General features: G+C 43.9%; 1 protein-coding gene across 1 annotated transcript in view; it reads left to right on the forward strand.

Annotated features, from left to right (window-relative positions):
- The window catches only part of LOC127572471 (nipped-B-like protein), a 469,472-nt gene that overhangs the window by 407,059 nt on the left and 43,528 nt on the right, over window positions 1-18,885 (forward strand). Inside the window, exons 32-33 of the mRNA XM_052019793.1 lie at window positions 5,139-5,293; window positions 6,385-6,475. Coding sequence (XP_051875753.1) covers window positions 5,139-5,293; window positions 6,385-6,475 — 246 coding nt within the window. The remainder of the gene's footprint in view (window positions 1-5,138; window positions 5,294-6,384; window positions 6,476-18,885) is intronic.

Here is an 18,885-nt window from a genome sequence, read left to right on the forward strand (position 1 = left end):
GCAGTAGATGTAGTGTATATGGATTTCATCAAGGCGTTTGATAAGGTACCCCATGCGAGGCTTATGGAGAAGGTGAGGAGACATGGGATCCAAGGGGACATTGCAGTGTGGATCCAGAACTGGCTGGCCCACAGAAGGCAAAGAGTGGTTGTTGAAGGGTCGTATTCTGAGTGGAGGTCAGTGACCAGTGGTGTACCTCAGGGATCTGTACCCTTACTGTTTGTGATTTTTATAAATGACCTGGATGAGGAAGTGGAGGGATGGGTTAGTAAGTTTACAGATGACGCGAAGGTTGGGAGTGTTGTGGATAGTTTGGAGGCTGTCAGAGGTTACAGAGGGACATAAATAGGATGCAGATTTGGGCTGAGAAGTGGCAGATGCAGTTCAACCCAGATAAGTGTGAAGTGGTTCATTTTGGTAGGTCAAATACGTTGGCGGAATATAGTCTTAATGGTAGGACTCTTGGCAGTGTGGAGGATCAGAGGGATCTTGGGGTCTGAGTCCATAGGACGCTCAAAACGGCTGCGCAGGTTGACTGTGTGGTTAAGAAGGCATATGGTATATTGTCCTTCATCAATCAGGGAATTGAATTTAGGAGCCGTGAGGTATTGTTGCAGCTATATAGGTCCCTGGTCAGACCCCACTTGGAGTATTGTGCTCAGTTCCAGTCGCCTCACTACAGGAAAGATGTGGAAGCCATAGAGAGGGTGCAGAGGAGATTTACAAGGATGCTGCCTGGAATGCAGAGCATGCCTTATGAAAGCAGGTTGAGGGAACTTGGCCCTTTCTCCTTGGAGAGACGGAGGATGAGGGGGGGTACCTGATAGAGGTATACAAAATGATGAGAGGTATTGATAGGGTAGATAGAGGCTTTTCCCCAGGGCTGAATTGGTGGCCACAAGAGGACATAAGTTTAAGGTGCTGGGGAGTAGATATAGAGGAGATGTCAGGGGTAAGTTTTTTACTCAGAGAGTGGAATGGGCTGCCAGAAACGGAGGTGGAGGCAGATACGATAGGGTCTTTCAAGAGACTGTTAGATAGGTACATGGAGCTGAGTAAAATAGAGGGCTATGGGTAAGCCTAGTAATTTCTAGGGTAGGGACATGTTCGGCACAGCTTTATGGGCCAAAGGGCCTGAATTGTGCTGTAGTTTTTCTATGTTCTATGGATAGTAAAGAAGGGATATGGCATGCTTTCCTTTATTTGTCGAGGAATTGAGTTCAGGAGTCATGAAGTTATGTTGAGTTATGTTGCAACTTTATAAAACTCTGGTTAGGCCACATCTGGAGTATTGCATTCATTTCTGGTCACCCCATTCTAGGAAGGATGTGAAGGCTTTGGAGAGGGTGCAGAAGTTTACCAGAATGCTGCCTGGATTAGAGGGCATGTGCTATAAGGAGAGGCTGAACAAACTTGGGTTGTTTTCTCTGGAGCGGTGGAGAGGCCTGATAGAAGTTTATAATGTTATGAGAGGCATAGATAGAGTAGACAGTCGGTATCTTTTCCCAGGGTCTAAATGTCTAATACTAGAGGGCATGTATTTAAGGTGAGAGGGGGAAGTTCAAAGGAGATGTGTGGGGCAAGTTTTTTTTTGGACACAGAGGGTGGTGGGTGCCTGGAATGCACTGCCAGGAGTAGTAGTGGAGTCAAATATGATAGAGGCTCTTAGACACATGAATGTGCATAGAATGGAGGGATATGGACATTGTGTAGGCTGAAGTGATTAGTTTAATTAGTTCAGCACAACATTGTGGGCTGAAGGGCCTGTTCTTGTCTAATATCTGTGTTCTTTCTATGTTCTGTGTTAGTTGCAATCGACTCAGCTTTAATTTCCAAACTTCAGTGTGGCATGGTCTTAAAATTCTTTCCCACCACTCAAATCTTTTCAGATCTCGAGCTCTTCTATTATACGTTGACTTAGTTTTTCTGTTACGTAAAATGGGAGTGATCACACATAGGCGCGACCAGGCAGTAGTGACCATAATAAAGAACAATTCAATAAATCTGGAAACATGAATCAGCTGCAAAAAAAACAAAAATGCTGGATTGTTATAAACTTCAGGTTGACTAATGTCCTTCATGGAAAGATGGTCTATACCTAAGTTCCTGATGTTGACTTCAACCAGGATTGTAATGAGTAATCTGGCCTCCAATCCAGGGTTCCTTTGATGAGGAGCTGTGAGGTGGGTTATTGCCTGTTACGTTCAATATGGGCTAACATGATAGTCATCAAGGCAAGGTAAGGAAAATTATGGAATTAATCATGAAGGATGTGCTAGCAGGGCATCTAGCAAGTAATAATGAGATTAGACAGTCATGGATTTATGAAAGGGAAATAATGTTGGATAAATCTATTCAAGCTCTTCAAGGCTAATTATCAGCATAGATGAGTGGGAGCCAGGTGTGGTGTGTTTGAATTTTAAGAAGGCCTTTGGTAGGTGTCACACAAGAGATTATTAAACAAAATTAGAGTGTATGCAATTGACGGTTATGTACTGGCATGATTGAGGATTGGTTAATGGGCAGAAAGTAAAGTGTGGCAATTAACTAGTAATTTTCCAATTGGAGGATTGTGACCAGTGGGATGCAGCAGGGGTGAGTTCACAATCTTGGAAAAGGGGTCCAAGTGTAATAATATCCATGTTTGTTAATGACACAAAGCTGGGTGCCAGTGTGTATTGTGAGGAGAATCCAGAGTGCCTTCAAGCAGATGTTGACAGGCAAAATGAACAGGTGAGAATGTGACAGATGATATTCGGTATGGATAAATGTGAGGTCATTCATGTTAGAAAAATAGAAAGGATTATTTCTTTAAATGGTGGGAGATTGAAAAGAGCTGGTGTTCAGACAAACCTGGGTGAGCTTGTATATGAATCATTAAAATTTATCATGCAACTACAGCAAACATCTATAAAGATGTGATGCATTGATCTTATTGCAAGAGATTTGACTATGAGAGTAGAGATGTTTTACTACAAATATATAGGACCCTGGAGAGACAGCACTGAAATATTTTGTACAGATCTGTCCTCCCTACTTAAGGAAGGATATACTTCTGATAGGGGGCATCAACAAAGGTTAACTAAATTCATTCTTGGGATGGTGAGTTTACAGGAATAAGGAGCAGTTAGGCAGAATAGACCTATACTATCATATTTAGAAGGATGAGAGCTTATCTCATTGAAACAAAATTCTGAAGGGGAATGATTGGGTATTGTGGGTATAGTATTTCCCCAGGCTTGGGGAATCTAGAACCAGCAATCACAGTCTCAAAACATAGGGTAGCCATTCAGGACAGAGATGAGAAGAAATATTTCACTTGGAGGGGAGTAAGCTTTTGGACTCCTCTCCTATGAGGGTTGTGGAGCCTTAATTGCTTCGAGTATAAGAAGGCCACTTAGCTTATTGAGGCTGCTCTGCCATTTAATGAGATCATGGCTGATTTGTTTGTAAGCTTAACTACATATTCCTGTCTACCTGCATTAATTTTCTACCCATCTGCTTAACAAGAATCTAATGACCTCTGTTCAAAGGTTATTTTGCAGTTGTACAAAACATTGATTAGCCTGCACTGTTTTGTGTACAGTTCTGGTTGCCACAACGGGAATGATCTGGTAGCAATAGGAAAAGTGCAGAAGATATTCACCAGGATGTTGCCTGGAATGGAGGGCTATAGTTATAAAGAGAGATTGAATAAGCTGGAATGTAGGAGCCTGAGGGGTGACCTGATAGAAATGTATAAAATTGTGAGCATGGATAGGATAGATAGTCAGAATCTTCCAGGGCAGGGGAGTCTAGAACGGAGGGCACAGGCTTAAGCTTGAGAGGGGAGATACTTAAAGGACACCTGAGGGGCAAGTTTTTCCACACAGAGTGGTGAATATCTGGAAAGAGCTGCCAGAGGAGGTGATGGGAGCAGATATTATGTTTGAAAAGCATTTTGGACAGGAAAATCAGAGGGATATTGATCTAATGAGATTAGCATGGATGGGCATCATGATCATTATGGACAAGGTGGGCCTAAAAGGACCTATTTCTGTGCTGTACACTTCATAATGCTTCCATGGCCCCCAAAAAAGAAAAAAATTCTACATCCTCTATCTTAAATGGGCACCCCCTTACTTTTAAACAGTGATCTTTATTATAGGCTCTTCACAAGAGAAAACATCCTCTCCATATTCAGAATCTTGTATTTTTAATCATCCCTCTTGTACTTAATTCCAGCAGAATATAAATCTTGCTTATTCTACTTTTTTTCTTAGAACAACCTTCCATTCCAGGAATTGGACCAATAAGTGTTCTCTGAAGTGCTTCCAACACACTAATGTCCTCCTTTAAATAAGACCAGTTCTGTACACAGTACTTCAAATGTACTCTCGACTACAGTTATAAAAGGGCATTGGTGAGATGCCATCTGGAGTACTCCGTACAATATTGGTCTCCTTATACAAGGAAGGATGTTAATGAGATGAAAGCCAACTATGTTCAAGGTGGAGATTGATAGGTTTGTGTTTATTAGCAGAATCAGAAGACATGGGGATAGCATAAGAAAGCAGTGCTGAGGTAGAAGATCAGCCACAATCTTATCGAATGGCAAGTTAGGCATGAGGGGCTGAATGGTCTACTGTTGCTTCCATTTCTTATGTTCTTAAGAAAATCGCTGCAGTTAAGGACTGGTGAAAATAAGAAAACTATACAAGAACATTTTGGGTGCTTTCTCTTAAGAATTGTGTCTATTAGTTGGAATGCCTGGGAACCCCATCTGCCTCTGGAAACTTTGAGAGATGTTATCAAATGTACTCTTGCTGAAGACTAGCCTTTGTGTGCATTTGGTGAAAGTGCTTCTGTGTAGGAAGGCCATTGTATCTGTTAGGAAATAAAACCCACAGGAAAGCAAGACCTTAGCATAATGTAATTCCACTGGGAAAAGATCTTTCTATCCCAAGCAAGCAATGTGACACCTGCAGAGGAAATCACAAATTGTACCCGTCAAGGACTTTGGGACGAAGCATCTAATGGTGGGATTGTGCTAGAAACTGATGGGGTTTGGCCATAGACTAATACATACAGATATATGAGGAAGGGGTAACATTGTTATTACACAAAATCTAATAAGTTGTCTTTTACTAATGTGGCAGGTGCTCTAACTAAGCTGAAGGCACAGCATCAGGAGGATTCCAACAGCACCACTCTGGTTGGCAATAAACCCGCTCTCCTTCGTTCCCTTTTTACTGTTGGTGCACTGTGCCGTCATTTTGACTTTGATCAGGAGGAGTTTAAAGGCAACACTAAGGTAGTAATTGTTCATCTATAATTACAATGAGATTAATCTTGTATCTGCATGATGTTGATGGATAAAGATTTCTGATGGCCTTGAAGCTGAGAAGCAAATCTCAAGTTTCAGCTTCACTGTGTTCTGGGACCCCATTTTTCAGTGACACGTGACACTGAAGCCTAAGCACCAGAACAGTACTGTCCAAGAATGTGCATCTCGCAGAGAGTCTCTGCTGGCTGTGGATGACCTCCTGATTGTCCCATGTGGTGATCATGTTGCTCATTTGGATGTACCTAAATTTCAGTTCAAATATTAAATTAAAATTTAAAGCTTAAATTACTAGTGAACCAGTTTAAGGTTTTAGTTTTGCTCTTGTCACTACAATGTGACTCAGTCAAGACTATCAAAAGTTAAGGATTTCATTGGTAGTATTTTTGGACTCGCTTTTCATTTTAGCAGTCCTTCACAGTATATGCTTTGCAATGGATTAACAACCATCTCGCATTATTGCCTCCCATTTACCCACCCCACCTTCCTTTCCTATCAGATTCCATCATTTGCAGCCCTTTGTTGCCTCCACCTATCATCTCCCAGCCTCTTGCTATCCCTCCTCCATCTGCCTATCACCCCTCCTCACCTGGATCCACCTATTGCTTGCCAGCTTTTGCTCCACCCCTTCCCTTCACCTCTTTATACTGGCTATCTCCCCTCTATTCTTTCAGTCCAGTTGAAGAGACTTGACCCAAAGCACCATCTGTACATTTCCCTCCACAGATGCTGCCTGAACCACTGAATTCCTCCAGCATTTTGTTTTTTGTTAGTGTTATTGACTGCCTATTAAAAACAAAGTATAGTTGTTTAGAAAGTTGAATTGTGGCTGCCTTTTGATTTGCAGAATGGGACTCATGGATGCTGTAGTGTCAGATGCAAGACTGAGTTAATCCTGTTAAAACACTGGCATTCAAGACACTCTGGTGTACCATCCAAGTGAAAGAAAAGTCTTAAGAAGGAGTGTGACTTTTTGTTCAAAGTATTGTTCTTATTTTATTGAAGCAAGTGAGAGGATTACACTTGGTACTTAGTGACACTGCTGTTCCCTTCACATTCAGGTGATTATTAAAGAAAAGGTGCTTGAACTTCTGCTGTACTTCACAAAACATGAAGATGAAGAAGTTCAGACCAAAGCAATCATAGGCTTGGGTAAGTGGTTGAACTGGGGTTAGAGTTGGGGTAAAGGGGTGGTTTGGAAAGGGTTCCCATAGTGGAGGTCGATGCCAAATCTGCAGTCTTCAAGCAACTTTTTAATATTAATGCATTACTTTGTTAAATGAAAACGTTTCTGCAAATTGTGGAAAATAAAAACAGTATTCAAATTATTCGAGAGTTGGGCACAGTCTTTGGAGAAAACCAATTAATACTTTGGCCTTTAGTCTTGGTTCAGACTGTTGGACTGTAACTGGACAATTTGTGGTTACCAACTATCAATACACAGTAAGCCAGTCCACATTTGAAAGAAATGTTAAACTGAAAAGCAGATACTGGAAACCTGAACTATAAACAGAATGCTGGAACTATTAAGGCCCAGCATCATCTGTCGAGAATCAAAGTTAACATTAGAGCTCTATAGACCTTTCAACAGAAACAAAAAAAAAATCACAGAAGGGGAAGAATTGGAGAGAATGAAGGGAACGCCTGTGGTAAGGACCTAACCTTTGTGCTAACAAAATCAGATCTCCATCTATTCTTGGAAAGAGAACATTTCTTCTTTGAATTGATTAACTAATACAAAACTGGAATAAAATCTGAATATGCTGGAAATACTCAAGTCAGGCAGCATCTGTGGGAAGGGCAGTCAATGTTTCAGGTTGGAGACCCCTTTGTTAGAACTGGAAAGGAGAGAAAAGAAGCTTGTAAAGCTGCAGGGTGGGAGATATAAACTGTAAATAAGGTTATCTGATCAATGGGTGAAGGGGAGCAATTAGAGAGTGAGAACTTAGACAAAAGAATGTAAGAGTTGCAAAATGCAGAGCAGGAGGACATGCCCGGCAGGTCAGGCTAGGCATGAGAGAGAAAGAGGGGAAAAACACAAACAGCTGAGCTGGCATCCCAGATGGATGACAGATACAGACCAAGAAATCATATTACTAGATATTGTTGAGTTCAGTACTGAGTCCAGAAGGCTGCAACATGCCCAAATGAAATTTCAGGTGCTGTTCAGCCTCATTGGTCTGTGGCTCCCTGTAACATTACAATAGGTTGGAGTAGGATGAGGAGCTAAAGTGATGGGTAACAGGAAGCTCAGGGTCAGTCCTTCAGACTGAATGCAGGTACTCCACAAAGCGGTCACACAATCTGAACAGAGAACAGTACAGCACACTACCTGCCCTTCGGCCCACAATATTGTGCCAACCTATATAAACCTTATCCACGTTCAGTCTATCCCCCTCTCTACTTCACCTCTGATAACCCTCTATTTTCTTTTATCCATGTGCCTATTTAATAGTCTCTTAAATGACCATATCAGCCCCTACCACCACCCCCAGCAGTGCATTCCGAGCACCCACCACTCTGTTTAAAAAACATACCTCCATCTCCCCTGAACTTTCCTCTACATGCCTTAAATGGGTGAACATAGAACATGAACAAAGAAAATTACCCCACAGTACAGGCCTTTTGGCCCACAATATTGTGCCAACATTTTATCCTGCTCCAAGATCTGGCTAACTCTTCCCTCCCACATAGCCCCCTATTTTTCTATCATTCATGTGAATATCTAAGAGTCTCTTAAATGTCCCTAATGTATCTGCCTCCACCACCTCTGCTGGCAGTGCGTTCCAAACACCCACCACTGTTTAAAAAATTACCTCTGATGTTCCCCCCATACCTTCCTCTAATCACCTTAAAGTTATGCCCCCTCGCGTTAGCCATTTTCACCCTGGTAAAAAGTCTGACTCCACTCAGATCTATGCGTCTCATTATCTTGTACACTTCTATCAAGGCACCTCTCATCCTTCTTTGCTCCAGAGAGAAAAGCCCTAGCTTGCTCAACCTATCCTCATAAGACATACTCAAATCCAGGCAGTATCCTGGATAATCTCCTCTGCACCCTCTAAAGCTTCCACATCCTTCCTATAATGAAGTGACCAGAACTGGACACAGTACTCCAAGTGTGGTCTGACCAGAGTTCTATAGAGCTGCAACATCACCTTACGGCTCTTGAACTCAATACCCCAACTAATGAAGGCCAACACTCCATACACCTTCTTAACAACCCTATCGACCTGCATGGCAACCTTGAGGGATCTATGGACATAGACCAAGATCCCTCTGTTCCTCCACACTACTAAGAGTTCTGCCATTAACCTTGTAATCTGCCTTCAAATTCGACCTTCCAAAGAGTATCTCTTCATACTTTTCCATGTTGAACTCCATCTGCTGCTTCTCAGCCCAGCTCTGCATTCTATCAATATCCTGTAGTAATCTACAGCAACCTTCTACACTATCCACACCACCACCAACCTTTGTATCATCAGCAAACTTACTAACCCACCCTTCCACATCCTCATCCAAGTCATTTATAAACATCACAAAGAGCAGGGGTCCCAGAACAGATCCCTGCAAAACACCACTGGTCACTGACCTCCAGACGAATGCGCTCCATCTACCACCACCCTGTCTTCTATGGGCGACCCAATTCTGAATCCACACAGCCAAGTTTCCCTGGATCCCATGCTTCCTGACTTTGAATGAGCATTCCATGAGGAACTTTATCAAATGCCTTACTAAAATCCATGTACACCACATCCACTGCTCTACCTTCATCAATGTGCTTTGTCACATCCTCAAAGAAGTCAATCAGGCTCATGACACACAACCTGCCCCTCAGCCATTGCTGACTGTCCCTAATCAGCCTCTGCTCCTCCAAATGCCCATAAATCCTGTCTCTAAGAATCTTCTCCAGTAATTTGCCCACCACTGAGGTAAGAGTCACTGGCCTGTAATTCCCAGGGTTATCCCTACTCTCTTTCTTGAACAAGGAAGAAAATCTGCCACTCTCCAATCATCTGGCACTACTCCTGTGGCCAGTGAGGACACAAAGGTCATTGCCAAAGGCCCAGCAATCGCTTCCCTTAATAACCTTGGATATATCCCATCCGGCACTGGTGACTTATCTATCCTAATATTTTTCAAAAGTTCCAGCACATCCTCTTTCCTCATGTCGACATCCCCTAGTTGTACACCATCCTCACAAACGTCAAGGTCTCTCTTACTGCTGAATACTGAAGCGAAGTATTCACTGAGTACCTCCCCTACCTCTTCCAACTCCAGGCACACGTTTCCTCTTTTATCCTTGATCAATCCTACCCTCACTCTAGTCATCCCCCTATTCTTCACATGTAGCACACCTTGGGGTTTTCCATAATCCTACTCAACACAAGGCCTTCTAATGCCCCCTCCTAGCTCTCTTAAGCTTCCTCCTGACTACCTTGCAACTCTCCAGAGCCCTGTCTGATCTATGCTTTCTAAGCCTCAGGTAAGCTTCTCTCTTCTTCACTAGATATTCCACATCTCGTCAACCATGTTTCCTTCACACTACCATCTCTTTTCCTACCTCAATGCAACAAACCTATCCAGAACCCCATGCAAGGTCATCTCTAAACAACCTCCACATTTCCATTGTGCATTTCCCTGAACAAAGGAACATCTGCTCCCAATTTACACTCCCAAGTTCCTGCCTAATGCATCATAATTCCCCCTCCCCCAATTAAATACTTCCCCATATCATCTGCATCTGTCCCTCTTCAAGGACATGGTCAAGGAGTTATGGTCACCATCTCCAAAATACTCTCCCACCAAGAAACCTGATCAGGCTCATTGCCTAATACCAGGTCCAGTATGGCCTCTCCTCCAGTCGGCCTCTCCTCCAGTCGGCCTCTCCACATACTGTGTCAGGAACCCATGGAACACTACAGCACAGAAGACAGGCCATTCAGCCCCTTCTAGTCTGTGCCGAAACATTATTCCACTAGTCCCATTTACCTGCACCCAGTCCCTCCAGACCTCTCCCGTCATTGTATCTATCCAATTTATTCTTAAGAGCGAGCCCACATTTACTACATCAGATGGCAGCCTGTTCCATATTCCCACCACTCTTTGAATGAAGTTCCCCCTAATGTTCCCCCTTCACTCAAAAGCCATGTCCTTTCGTGCTTATCTCTCCTAATCTAGGTGGAAAGAGCATACTCACATTAACTATGTCTATACCCCTCATCATTTTGAGAACCTCTATCATATCTCCCCTCATTCTTCTCCACTCCAAGGAATAAAGTCCTAACCTGTTCAGTCTTTCCCTATAACTCAACTCCTGAAGACTGGGCAACCTTCTAGTAAATCTCCTCTGCACTTTCAATCTTACTGATATCCTTCCTATACTCAATACTTTGATTTATGAATGCCAGGATGCCAAAAGCTTTTTTTTACAACCCTGCCTACCTGTGACTACTTTCAGGGAATTATGTATCTGAATGCCCAGATCCCTTTGTTCATCTGCACTCCTCAGTGCCCTACCATTTACTGTGTATGTCCTACTTTGATTTGTCCTTCCAAAATGCAACACCTCACACTTGTCTGCATTAAATTCTATCTGCCATTTTCTGGACCATTCTTCCAGTTGGTTCAGATCCATCTGCAAGCTTTGAAAGCCTTCCTCGCTGTCCACTAGACCTCCAATCTTAGTGTCATCAGCAAACTTGCTGATCCAATTTACCACATCTAGATCATTGATATAGACAACAAACAACAATGGTCCCAGCACAGATCCCTGAGGCACACCACTAGTCACAGGCCTCCAGTCTGAGAAACAATCGTCCACTACCACTCTCTTCTCCCACACAGCCAATTTCGAATCCAGTGTACAACCTCTCCCTGGATACCTAGTGTCTGAACCTTCTGAACTAACCTCCCATGTGGGACCTTGTCAAAGGCCTTACTAAAGTCCATGTAGACAACATCCACAGCCTTTCCTTCATCTACTTTCTTGGTAACCTCCTCGAAAAACTCTACAAGATCTGTTAAACACAATCTACCATGCACAAAGCTGTGCTGACTATCCTCAATCAGCCCTTGCTTGTCCAAATGCTTGTATATCTGATCTCTCAGATCACCTTCCAATAATTTACCTACTACTGATCTCAGGCTCACTGGCTTATATAATTATCTGGTTTACTTTTAGAGCCTTTTTTAAAAAAAGAGGACAGAACAACACAAGCTACCCTCCAGTCCTCTGGCACTGCACCTGTGGCTAAGGACATTAAATACATCTGCCAGGGCCACTGCAATTTCTACACTAGTCTCTCTCAATGTCAGAGGAAATATCAGGCCCAGGGGATTTATCTACCTTTATTCACTGTAAGGCAGCAAGCACCTCCTCCTCTTTAATCTCTATATGTTCCATGACAATATTGCTTGTTTCCCTTCCTTCCATATCCACTATTGCCAGTTTCCTGAGTAAATACTGATGCAAAAAATACTATCTTAAGATCTCCTCCATCTCCTGGGGCTCCACACAGGCGACCACTCTGATCTTCTAGGGGACCAATTTTGTCCCTTACTATCCTTTTACTCTCAATATACTTGTGGAAACCCTTTGGGTTTACCTTCACATTATCTGCCAAAGCAACCTCATGTGTTTTTGCCTTCCTGATTTCCTTCTTTAGTATTTTCTATACTCTTCAAGTACCTCATTTGTTCCTAGTTGCTTATACCCACTATACACCTCTTTCTTAACCAGATCGCCAATATCCCTTGAAAACCAAGGTTTCCAATGCTTGTTAACTTTGCCTTTAATCCTGGCAGGAAAATGCAAACCCTGCACTCTCAAAATTGCCTTTGAAGGCCTTCCACTTACTGAACACATCCTTGCCAGAAAACAACTTATCCCAATCCACTCTTCCTAGATCCTTTCTCATTTCTACAAAATTGGCCTTTCTCCAATTTAGAACCTCAACGAGGACCAGACCTGTCCTTATCTGTAAGGAACTTGAAACTAATGACATTATGGTCACTGGACCCAAAATGCTCACCTACACATACTTCTGTCACCTGACCTGTCTGGTTCCCTAATAGGAGATCAAGTATTGCATTCTCTCTCGTTGGTACCTCCATATGTTGATTTAGAAAACTTTCCTGAACACATTTGACAAATTTCAAGTCATCCAGCCCTTTCAGTGTGGGAGTCCCAGTCAATGTGGAAAGTTAAAATCCCCTACTATTACAACTTTGTTTCTTACATTGGTCTGCTATCTCACTGCAGATTTGTTCCTCCAATTTTCTGACTATTGGGCGGTCTATAATACAACCCTCTTAGTGTGGCCACACCTTTCCTGTTCCTCAGCTCCTCCCATATGGCCTCTGTAGACGAGCCCTCCGGGCCATTCTGTCTACACACAGCTGTGATATTTTCCCTGACTAGTAATGCCACTCCTCCCCCTTTCATCCCTCCCCCTCTATCACATCTGAAACAACGGAACCCCAGAACATTAAGCTGCCAGTCCAGCCCCTCCTGCATCCAAATCTCACTAATAGCAATAATGTCGTAATCCCACGTTCCAATCCACGCCCTAAACTCATCTGCCTTACCTACAATACTTCTTGCATTGAAATAGATGCACCCGAGAACATTTCTATCATGTACACACCTTTGATTTCTGGTCTATACCTGCAGTCCTCACATGACCTTTTCCCTCCTTCACCTCACTATTTGCTCTAACACTCTGGTTCCCCTCCTTCTGCAAATCTAGTTTAAACCCCCCCAGAGCAGCACTAACAAACCAACCCACAATTAGGTTAGTCCCCCTCCAGTTCAGGTGCAAACCGTCCCATCGGAACAAGTCCCACCTTCCCTGGAAGGAAGCCCAATTGTCTAGAAACATGAAGCCCTCCCTCCTGCACCATTTCCTTAGCCACGTATTTAGCTGCATGTTCCTCCTATTTCTAGCCTCACTAGCTCATGGCATGGGCAGCAATCCTGAGATTGCAACCTTGGAGGTCCCGTCCTTCAACTTTGCACCTAATTCTCTAAACTCCCCTTGTAGGACCTCCTCCTCCTTCCTATCCACATCATTGGTCCCTACATGGACCACGACATCTGGCTGCTCACCCTCCCTCCTGAGAATATCGAGAACTTGATCTGGGATATCGCAGACCCTGGCACCAGGGAGGCAACAGACCATCTGAGATTCTTGATCTCTCCCACAGAACCTCCTATCTGTCCCCCTAACTATCGAATCCCTTATCACCACTGCTCTCTTCTTTTCCCTCCTTCCTTTCTGAGCTGAGGGTCCTGTCTCAGTGCCAGAGACACAACCATTGCAACTTGTCCCTGGTAGGTCATCCCCACCAGCAGTATCCAAAACAGTATGCTTGTTGTTGATGGGAATGGCCACAGGGGTGCTCTTTCTGTCTATACCCCTTCCCTTTCCTGACAGTCACCCAGCTACCTGCCTCCTGACTTTTAGGGGTGACTATCTCCCTGAAACTCCTGTCAATTTCTGCCTCACGAATGATCTAGAGTTCATCCAGCTCCTGCTCCAGTTCCCTAACTCAGTTTGTCAGGAGCTGCAGCTGGATGCACCTTTTACAGGTGTGTAGTCATCAGGGACAAATATGCTGTCCCTGACTTCCCACATACTGTATTACAGAGCACATGACTGCCCTAACTGCTGCCTTCATTACCTACTCCTACGTTAATTAAATTAAAGGAACTTACCAGGCTTACCTCTCTGGGAACAAGCTTTTCCTCAGCCTCTGCTCGCCAAAGCCTCAAAGCTCCACTCCTACCCTGAGCCACTCACACACTGGCCACTCCTCTTCAGTTACCCCTCCTTATCTTTGTCCCTGCTAATTACCTCAAGTACACACTCCCTCTAATCAAAAACTCAACACTCTGTTTAAACCCTTCAGTTGCCCCCCACTTATTTTTAGAACATAGAACAATTACAGCACAATTCAGGCCCTTCGGCCCACAAAGCTGTGCCAAACATGTCCCTACCCTAGAAATTACTAGGCTTACCCATAGCCCTCTATTTTACTCAGCTCCATATACCGATCTAACAGTCTCTTGAAAGACCCTATCGTATCAGCCTCCACCACCGTTTCCGGCAGCCCATTCCACGCACTCACCACTCTCTGAGTAAAAAACTTACCCCTGACATCTCCTCTATATCTACTCCCCAGCACCTTAAACCTATGTCTTCTTGTGGCCACCAATTCAGCCCTGGGGAAAAGCCTCTTTGACTATCTACCCTATCAATACTTCTCATCATCTTATACACCTCAATCAGGTCCCCCCTCATCCTCTGTCTCTCCAAGGAGAAAAGGCCGAGTTCCCTCAACCTGCTTTCATAAGGCATGCTCCGCATCCAGGCAGCATCCTTGTAAATCTTCTCTGCACCCTCTCTATGGCTTCCACATCTTTCCTGTAGTGAGGCAACCAGAACTGAGCACAAGTACTCCAAGTGGGGTCCTGACTAGGGACCTATATAGCTACAACAATACCTCACGGCTCCTAAATTCAATTCCCCGATTGATGAAGGACGATTACACCATGTGCCTTCTTAAACCACAGAGTCAACCTGCGCCGCCACTTTGTGCGTCCTGTGGACTCGGACCCCAAGATCCCTCTGATCCTCCACACTGCCAAGAGTCCTACCATTAAGACTATATTCCGCCAACATATTTGACCTATGGCAGATGGAGTTCAACCCAGATAAGTGTGAAGTGGTTCATTTTGGTAGGTCAAATATGATGGCAAGAGTATAGTCTTAATGGTAGGACTCTTGGCAGTGTGGAGGATCAGAGGGATCTTGGGGTCCGAATCCATAGGACGCTCAAAGCAGCTACACAGGTTGACTCTGTGGTTAAGAAGGCATATGGTGTATTGTCCTTCATCAACCGTGGAATTGAATTTAGGAGCCAAGAGGTAATGCTGCAGCAGGAGCCAAGAGGTAATGCTGCAGCTATATAGGACCCTGGTCAGACCCCACTTGGAGTACTGTGCTCAGTTCTGGTCACCTCACTACAGGAAGGATGTGGAAGCCATAGAAAGGGTGCAGAGGAGATTTACAAGGATGCTGCCTGGAATGCGGAGCATGCCTTATGAAAGCAGACTGAGGGAACTCGGCCTTTTCTCCTTGGCGTGACAGACGATGAGGGGGGACCTGATAGAGGTGTATAAGATGATGAGAGGTATCGATCGGGTAGATAGTCAGAGGCTTTTTCCTAGGGCTGAAACGGTTGCCACAAGAGGACATAGGTTTAAGATGCTAGGGAGTAGGTATAGGGGAGATGTCAGGGGTAAGTTTTTTACTCAAAGAGTGGTGAGTGTGTGGAATGGGCTACCGGCAACGGTGGTGGTGGTGGATATGATAGGGTCTTTTAAGAGACTTTTGGATAGGTACATGGAGCTGAGTAAAATAGACGGCTATGGGTCTCTAAGGTAGGGACATGTTCAGCACAGCTTTGTGGGCCGAAGGGCCTGCATTGTGCTGTAGGCTTTCTATGTTTCTACCATCATCCCTCAGCATTAATCAACAACCTTCAAAACATGGGCTTCTGTACCTCCCTCTGCAACTGGATCCTTGACTTCCTTATCAGGAGACCACAGTCAGTGTGGATCAGTAGTAATAATCTCCTCGCTGACATTCAACACAGGCACACCTCAAGGATGCGTGCTTAGCCCACTGCTCTACTCTCTCTACACTCATGACTGTGTAGCTAGGCGCAGCTCAAACGCCATCTATAAATTTGCCAATGATGCCAGTGTTGTTCGCAGAATCTCAGATGGCAATGAGGAGTGTACAGGAGTGAATAGATTAGCTGGTTGAGTGGTGTCACAACAACAACCTTGCACTCAATGTCAGCAAGACCAAGGAATTGTTTGCGGACTTCAGAGAGGGGGAAGTCGGGAGAACACAGACCAGTCTTCATTGAGAGGTTAGTGGTGGAAAAAGTGAGCAGCTTTAAGTTCCTGGATGTCAACATCTCAGAGAGTCTATCTTGGGTCCAACACAGTGATACAATCACAATGAAGGCACGCCAGCAGCTCTACTTCATTCAGAGTTTGAGGAGATTTGGTATGTCACCAAAGACCCTTGCAAATTTCTACAGATGTACAGTGAAGAGTATTCTGACTGGTTGCATCACCACCTGATATTGGAGGCTCCAATCCACAGGATCAAAAGAGGCTGTAAAGGGTTGTAGACTCAGCCAGCTCCATTATGGGCACAACCCTCCTCCGCCATCAAGGACATCTTCAAGAGGTGGTGCCTCAAGAAGGAGCATCATTAAGGACCCTCACCACCCAGGACATGCCCTCTTCACGTTACTACCATCAGAGAGGAGGTATAGGAGCCCGAAGATCCACACTCAACGTTTCAGGAACAGCTTCTTCCCCTCTGCGGTCAGATTTCTGAAAAGTCCATGAACCCATGAACACGAGCTCATTATTCCTCTTTTGCACTATTTTATTTACTTTTGTAACTTATAGTAATTTTTAAGTCTTGCACTGTACTGCTGCCACAATACAACGAATTTCACTACATATGTCATTGATAATGATTCTGATTCTGATTCTGAACAAATCTTCAATTTAGTAGGATTTCGATAAGGGGCATCTGAGAAGCAATGTCCTTAAAATTTCAGTAGTATATATAATTTGTCTTCTGTGAGGGAATGGGCAGAATGAATTATTGGTCTTGTATTGTGTTAGAAATAGTTCGTAATTCATTTTTGTGTACTTGAGAATCTGTTTGATCTTCAACATGAAGTGAAAATGGAACATCATAAGGTAGCAGCACTTGGATTCATATAGTTCTCTGCTTCTCGCAACCCATTTCACATGGAGCATCAGAAATCTGGAACAAAGCTACCGAAAAGGACAGCCTGCATTTCGGCATTATTAAGAGTGCCCCAGTTATTGTATTGTTGCACCACCAGTTTGGAATGAATCTGGTGAATTTATTTGTTCATTGTCTATGCATTATGATCTGACTATGATATTTACCATCTTTTGAAGTGAAGGCACCATGGCACAGTTCCAAATAATATAATTGTTCATCTTATAATCTTCAGCACATTCATAGAGACATAGAGTAATGCAGCATAGAAACAGGCCCTTCGGCCCAACTCATCCATGCTGACCATTGTGCCCACCAAGCTAGTCCCATTTGCCTGCATTTGGCACATATCCCTGTAAACCCTTCCTATCTATGTACTGATCCAAATGTCTTTGAAATCTTGTTACTGTACCTGCTTCAACCACTTTCTCTGGACGCCCCACCCTCTGTGTGAAGAAGTTGCCCGTAACATCTCTTAAATCTTTCACCTCTCACCTTAAACCTATGCCCTAGGAAAAAGACTATGTGTGTTCACCCTATCTATTCCCCTCATGTTTTTATACACCTCTATAAATCACCGCTCAATCTCTTACGGTCCAAGGAAATAAAGTCCTTCCCTGCCCAACCTCTCCCTATAACTCAGGCCCTCAAGTCCTGGCAGCATTCTTGTAAATCTTCTCTGCACTCTTCCCAGTTTAATAATAGAGCCCAGGAACAGGCCTTTGGTCCATGATGTTGTGCCGAACTAATTAAACCAAGAACTAAAAGCCTAACTAAACTAATCCTTACATAGTGTTTCATATCCTCCAATTCTCTGCATATTCATATGCCTATCAAAGGGCCTCTAAATGCCTCTATTGTATCTGCCTCCACCACCACCCCTGGTAGCACATTCCAGGCACCCACCACTCTTTGTAAAAAAAAACATGCCTCTAGCGTCTCCTTTGAACTTACCCCCCTCTCACCTTAAATGCATGCCCTCTAGACCCCGGGAAATAGATACCAGCTTTCTATTCTATCTATGCCTCTAATAATCTTATAAACTTCTATCAGGTCTCCCCTCAGCTTCCACTGCTCCAGAGAAATCAAGCCAAGTTTGTCCAACTTCTCTTCATAGCACATGCTCTCTAATTGAGGCAGCATCCTCGTAAATTTCTGCACCCTCTCCAAAACCTCCACATCCTTACTATAATGGAGTGACCAGATATACTCTAGATGTAGCCTAACCAGGGTTTTATAAAGCTGCAACATGACTTCCTGACTCTTGAACTCAGCGAATAAAGCCAAGCATGCTATATACCACCTTTACCACCCAAACAACCTGTGCAGCCACTTTCAGGGAGCTATGGATTTGGACCTCAAGATCTCTCTGTACATCAACACTGTTAAGGGTCTTACCATTAACAGTGCACTGTCCCTTTACTTTTGATCTCCCAAAGTGCAACACCTCATACTTGGCCAGATAAAATGCCTTCTGCCATTTCTCTGTCCATACCTCAACTGATATATGTAGAACATAGAACAGTACAGGCTCTTCAGCCCACAATGTTGTGCTGACCTATATTAACCTACCCCACAATCAATCTAACCCTTCTCTCCAACACAGCCCATAACCCTCCATTTTTCTTACATCCATGTGCCTATCTCTTAAAAGTCCCTATTGGATGAGCCTCTACCACCACCGCCAGCAGTGTGTTCCAGGCACCCACCACTCTC

Source organism: Pristis pectinata, chromosome 7 (genome assembly GCF_009764475.1).
Source record: "Pristis pectinata isolate sPriPec2 chromosome 7, sPriPec2.1.pri, whole genome shotgun sequence".
Lineage (NCBI taxonomy): Eukaryota > Metazoa > Chordata > Chondrichthyes > Rhinopristiformes > Pristidae > Pristis > Pristis pectinata.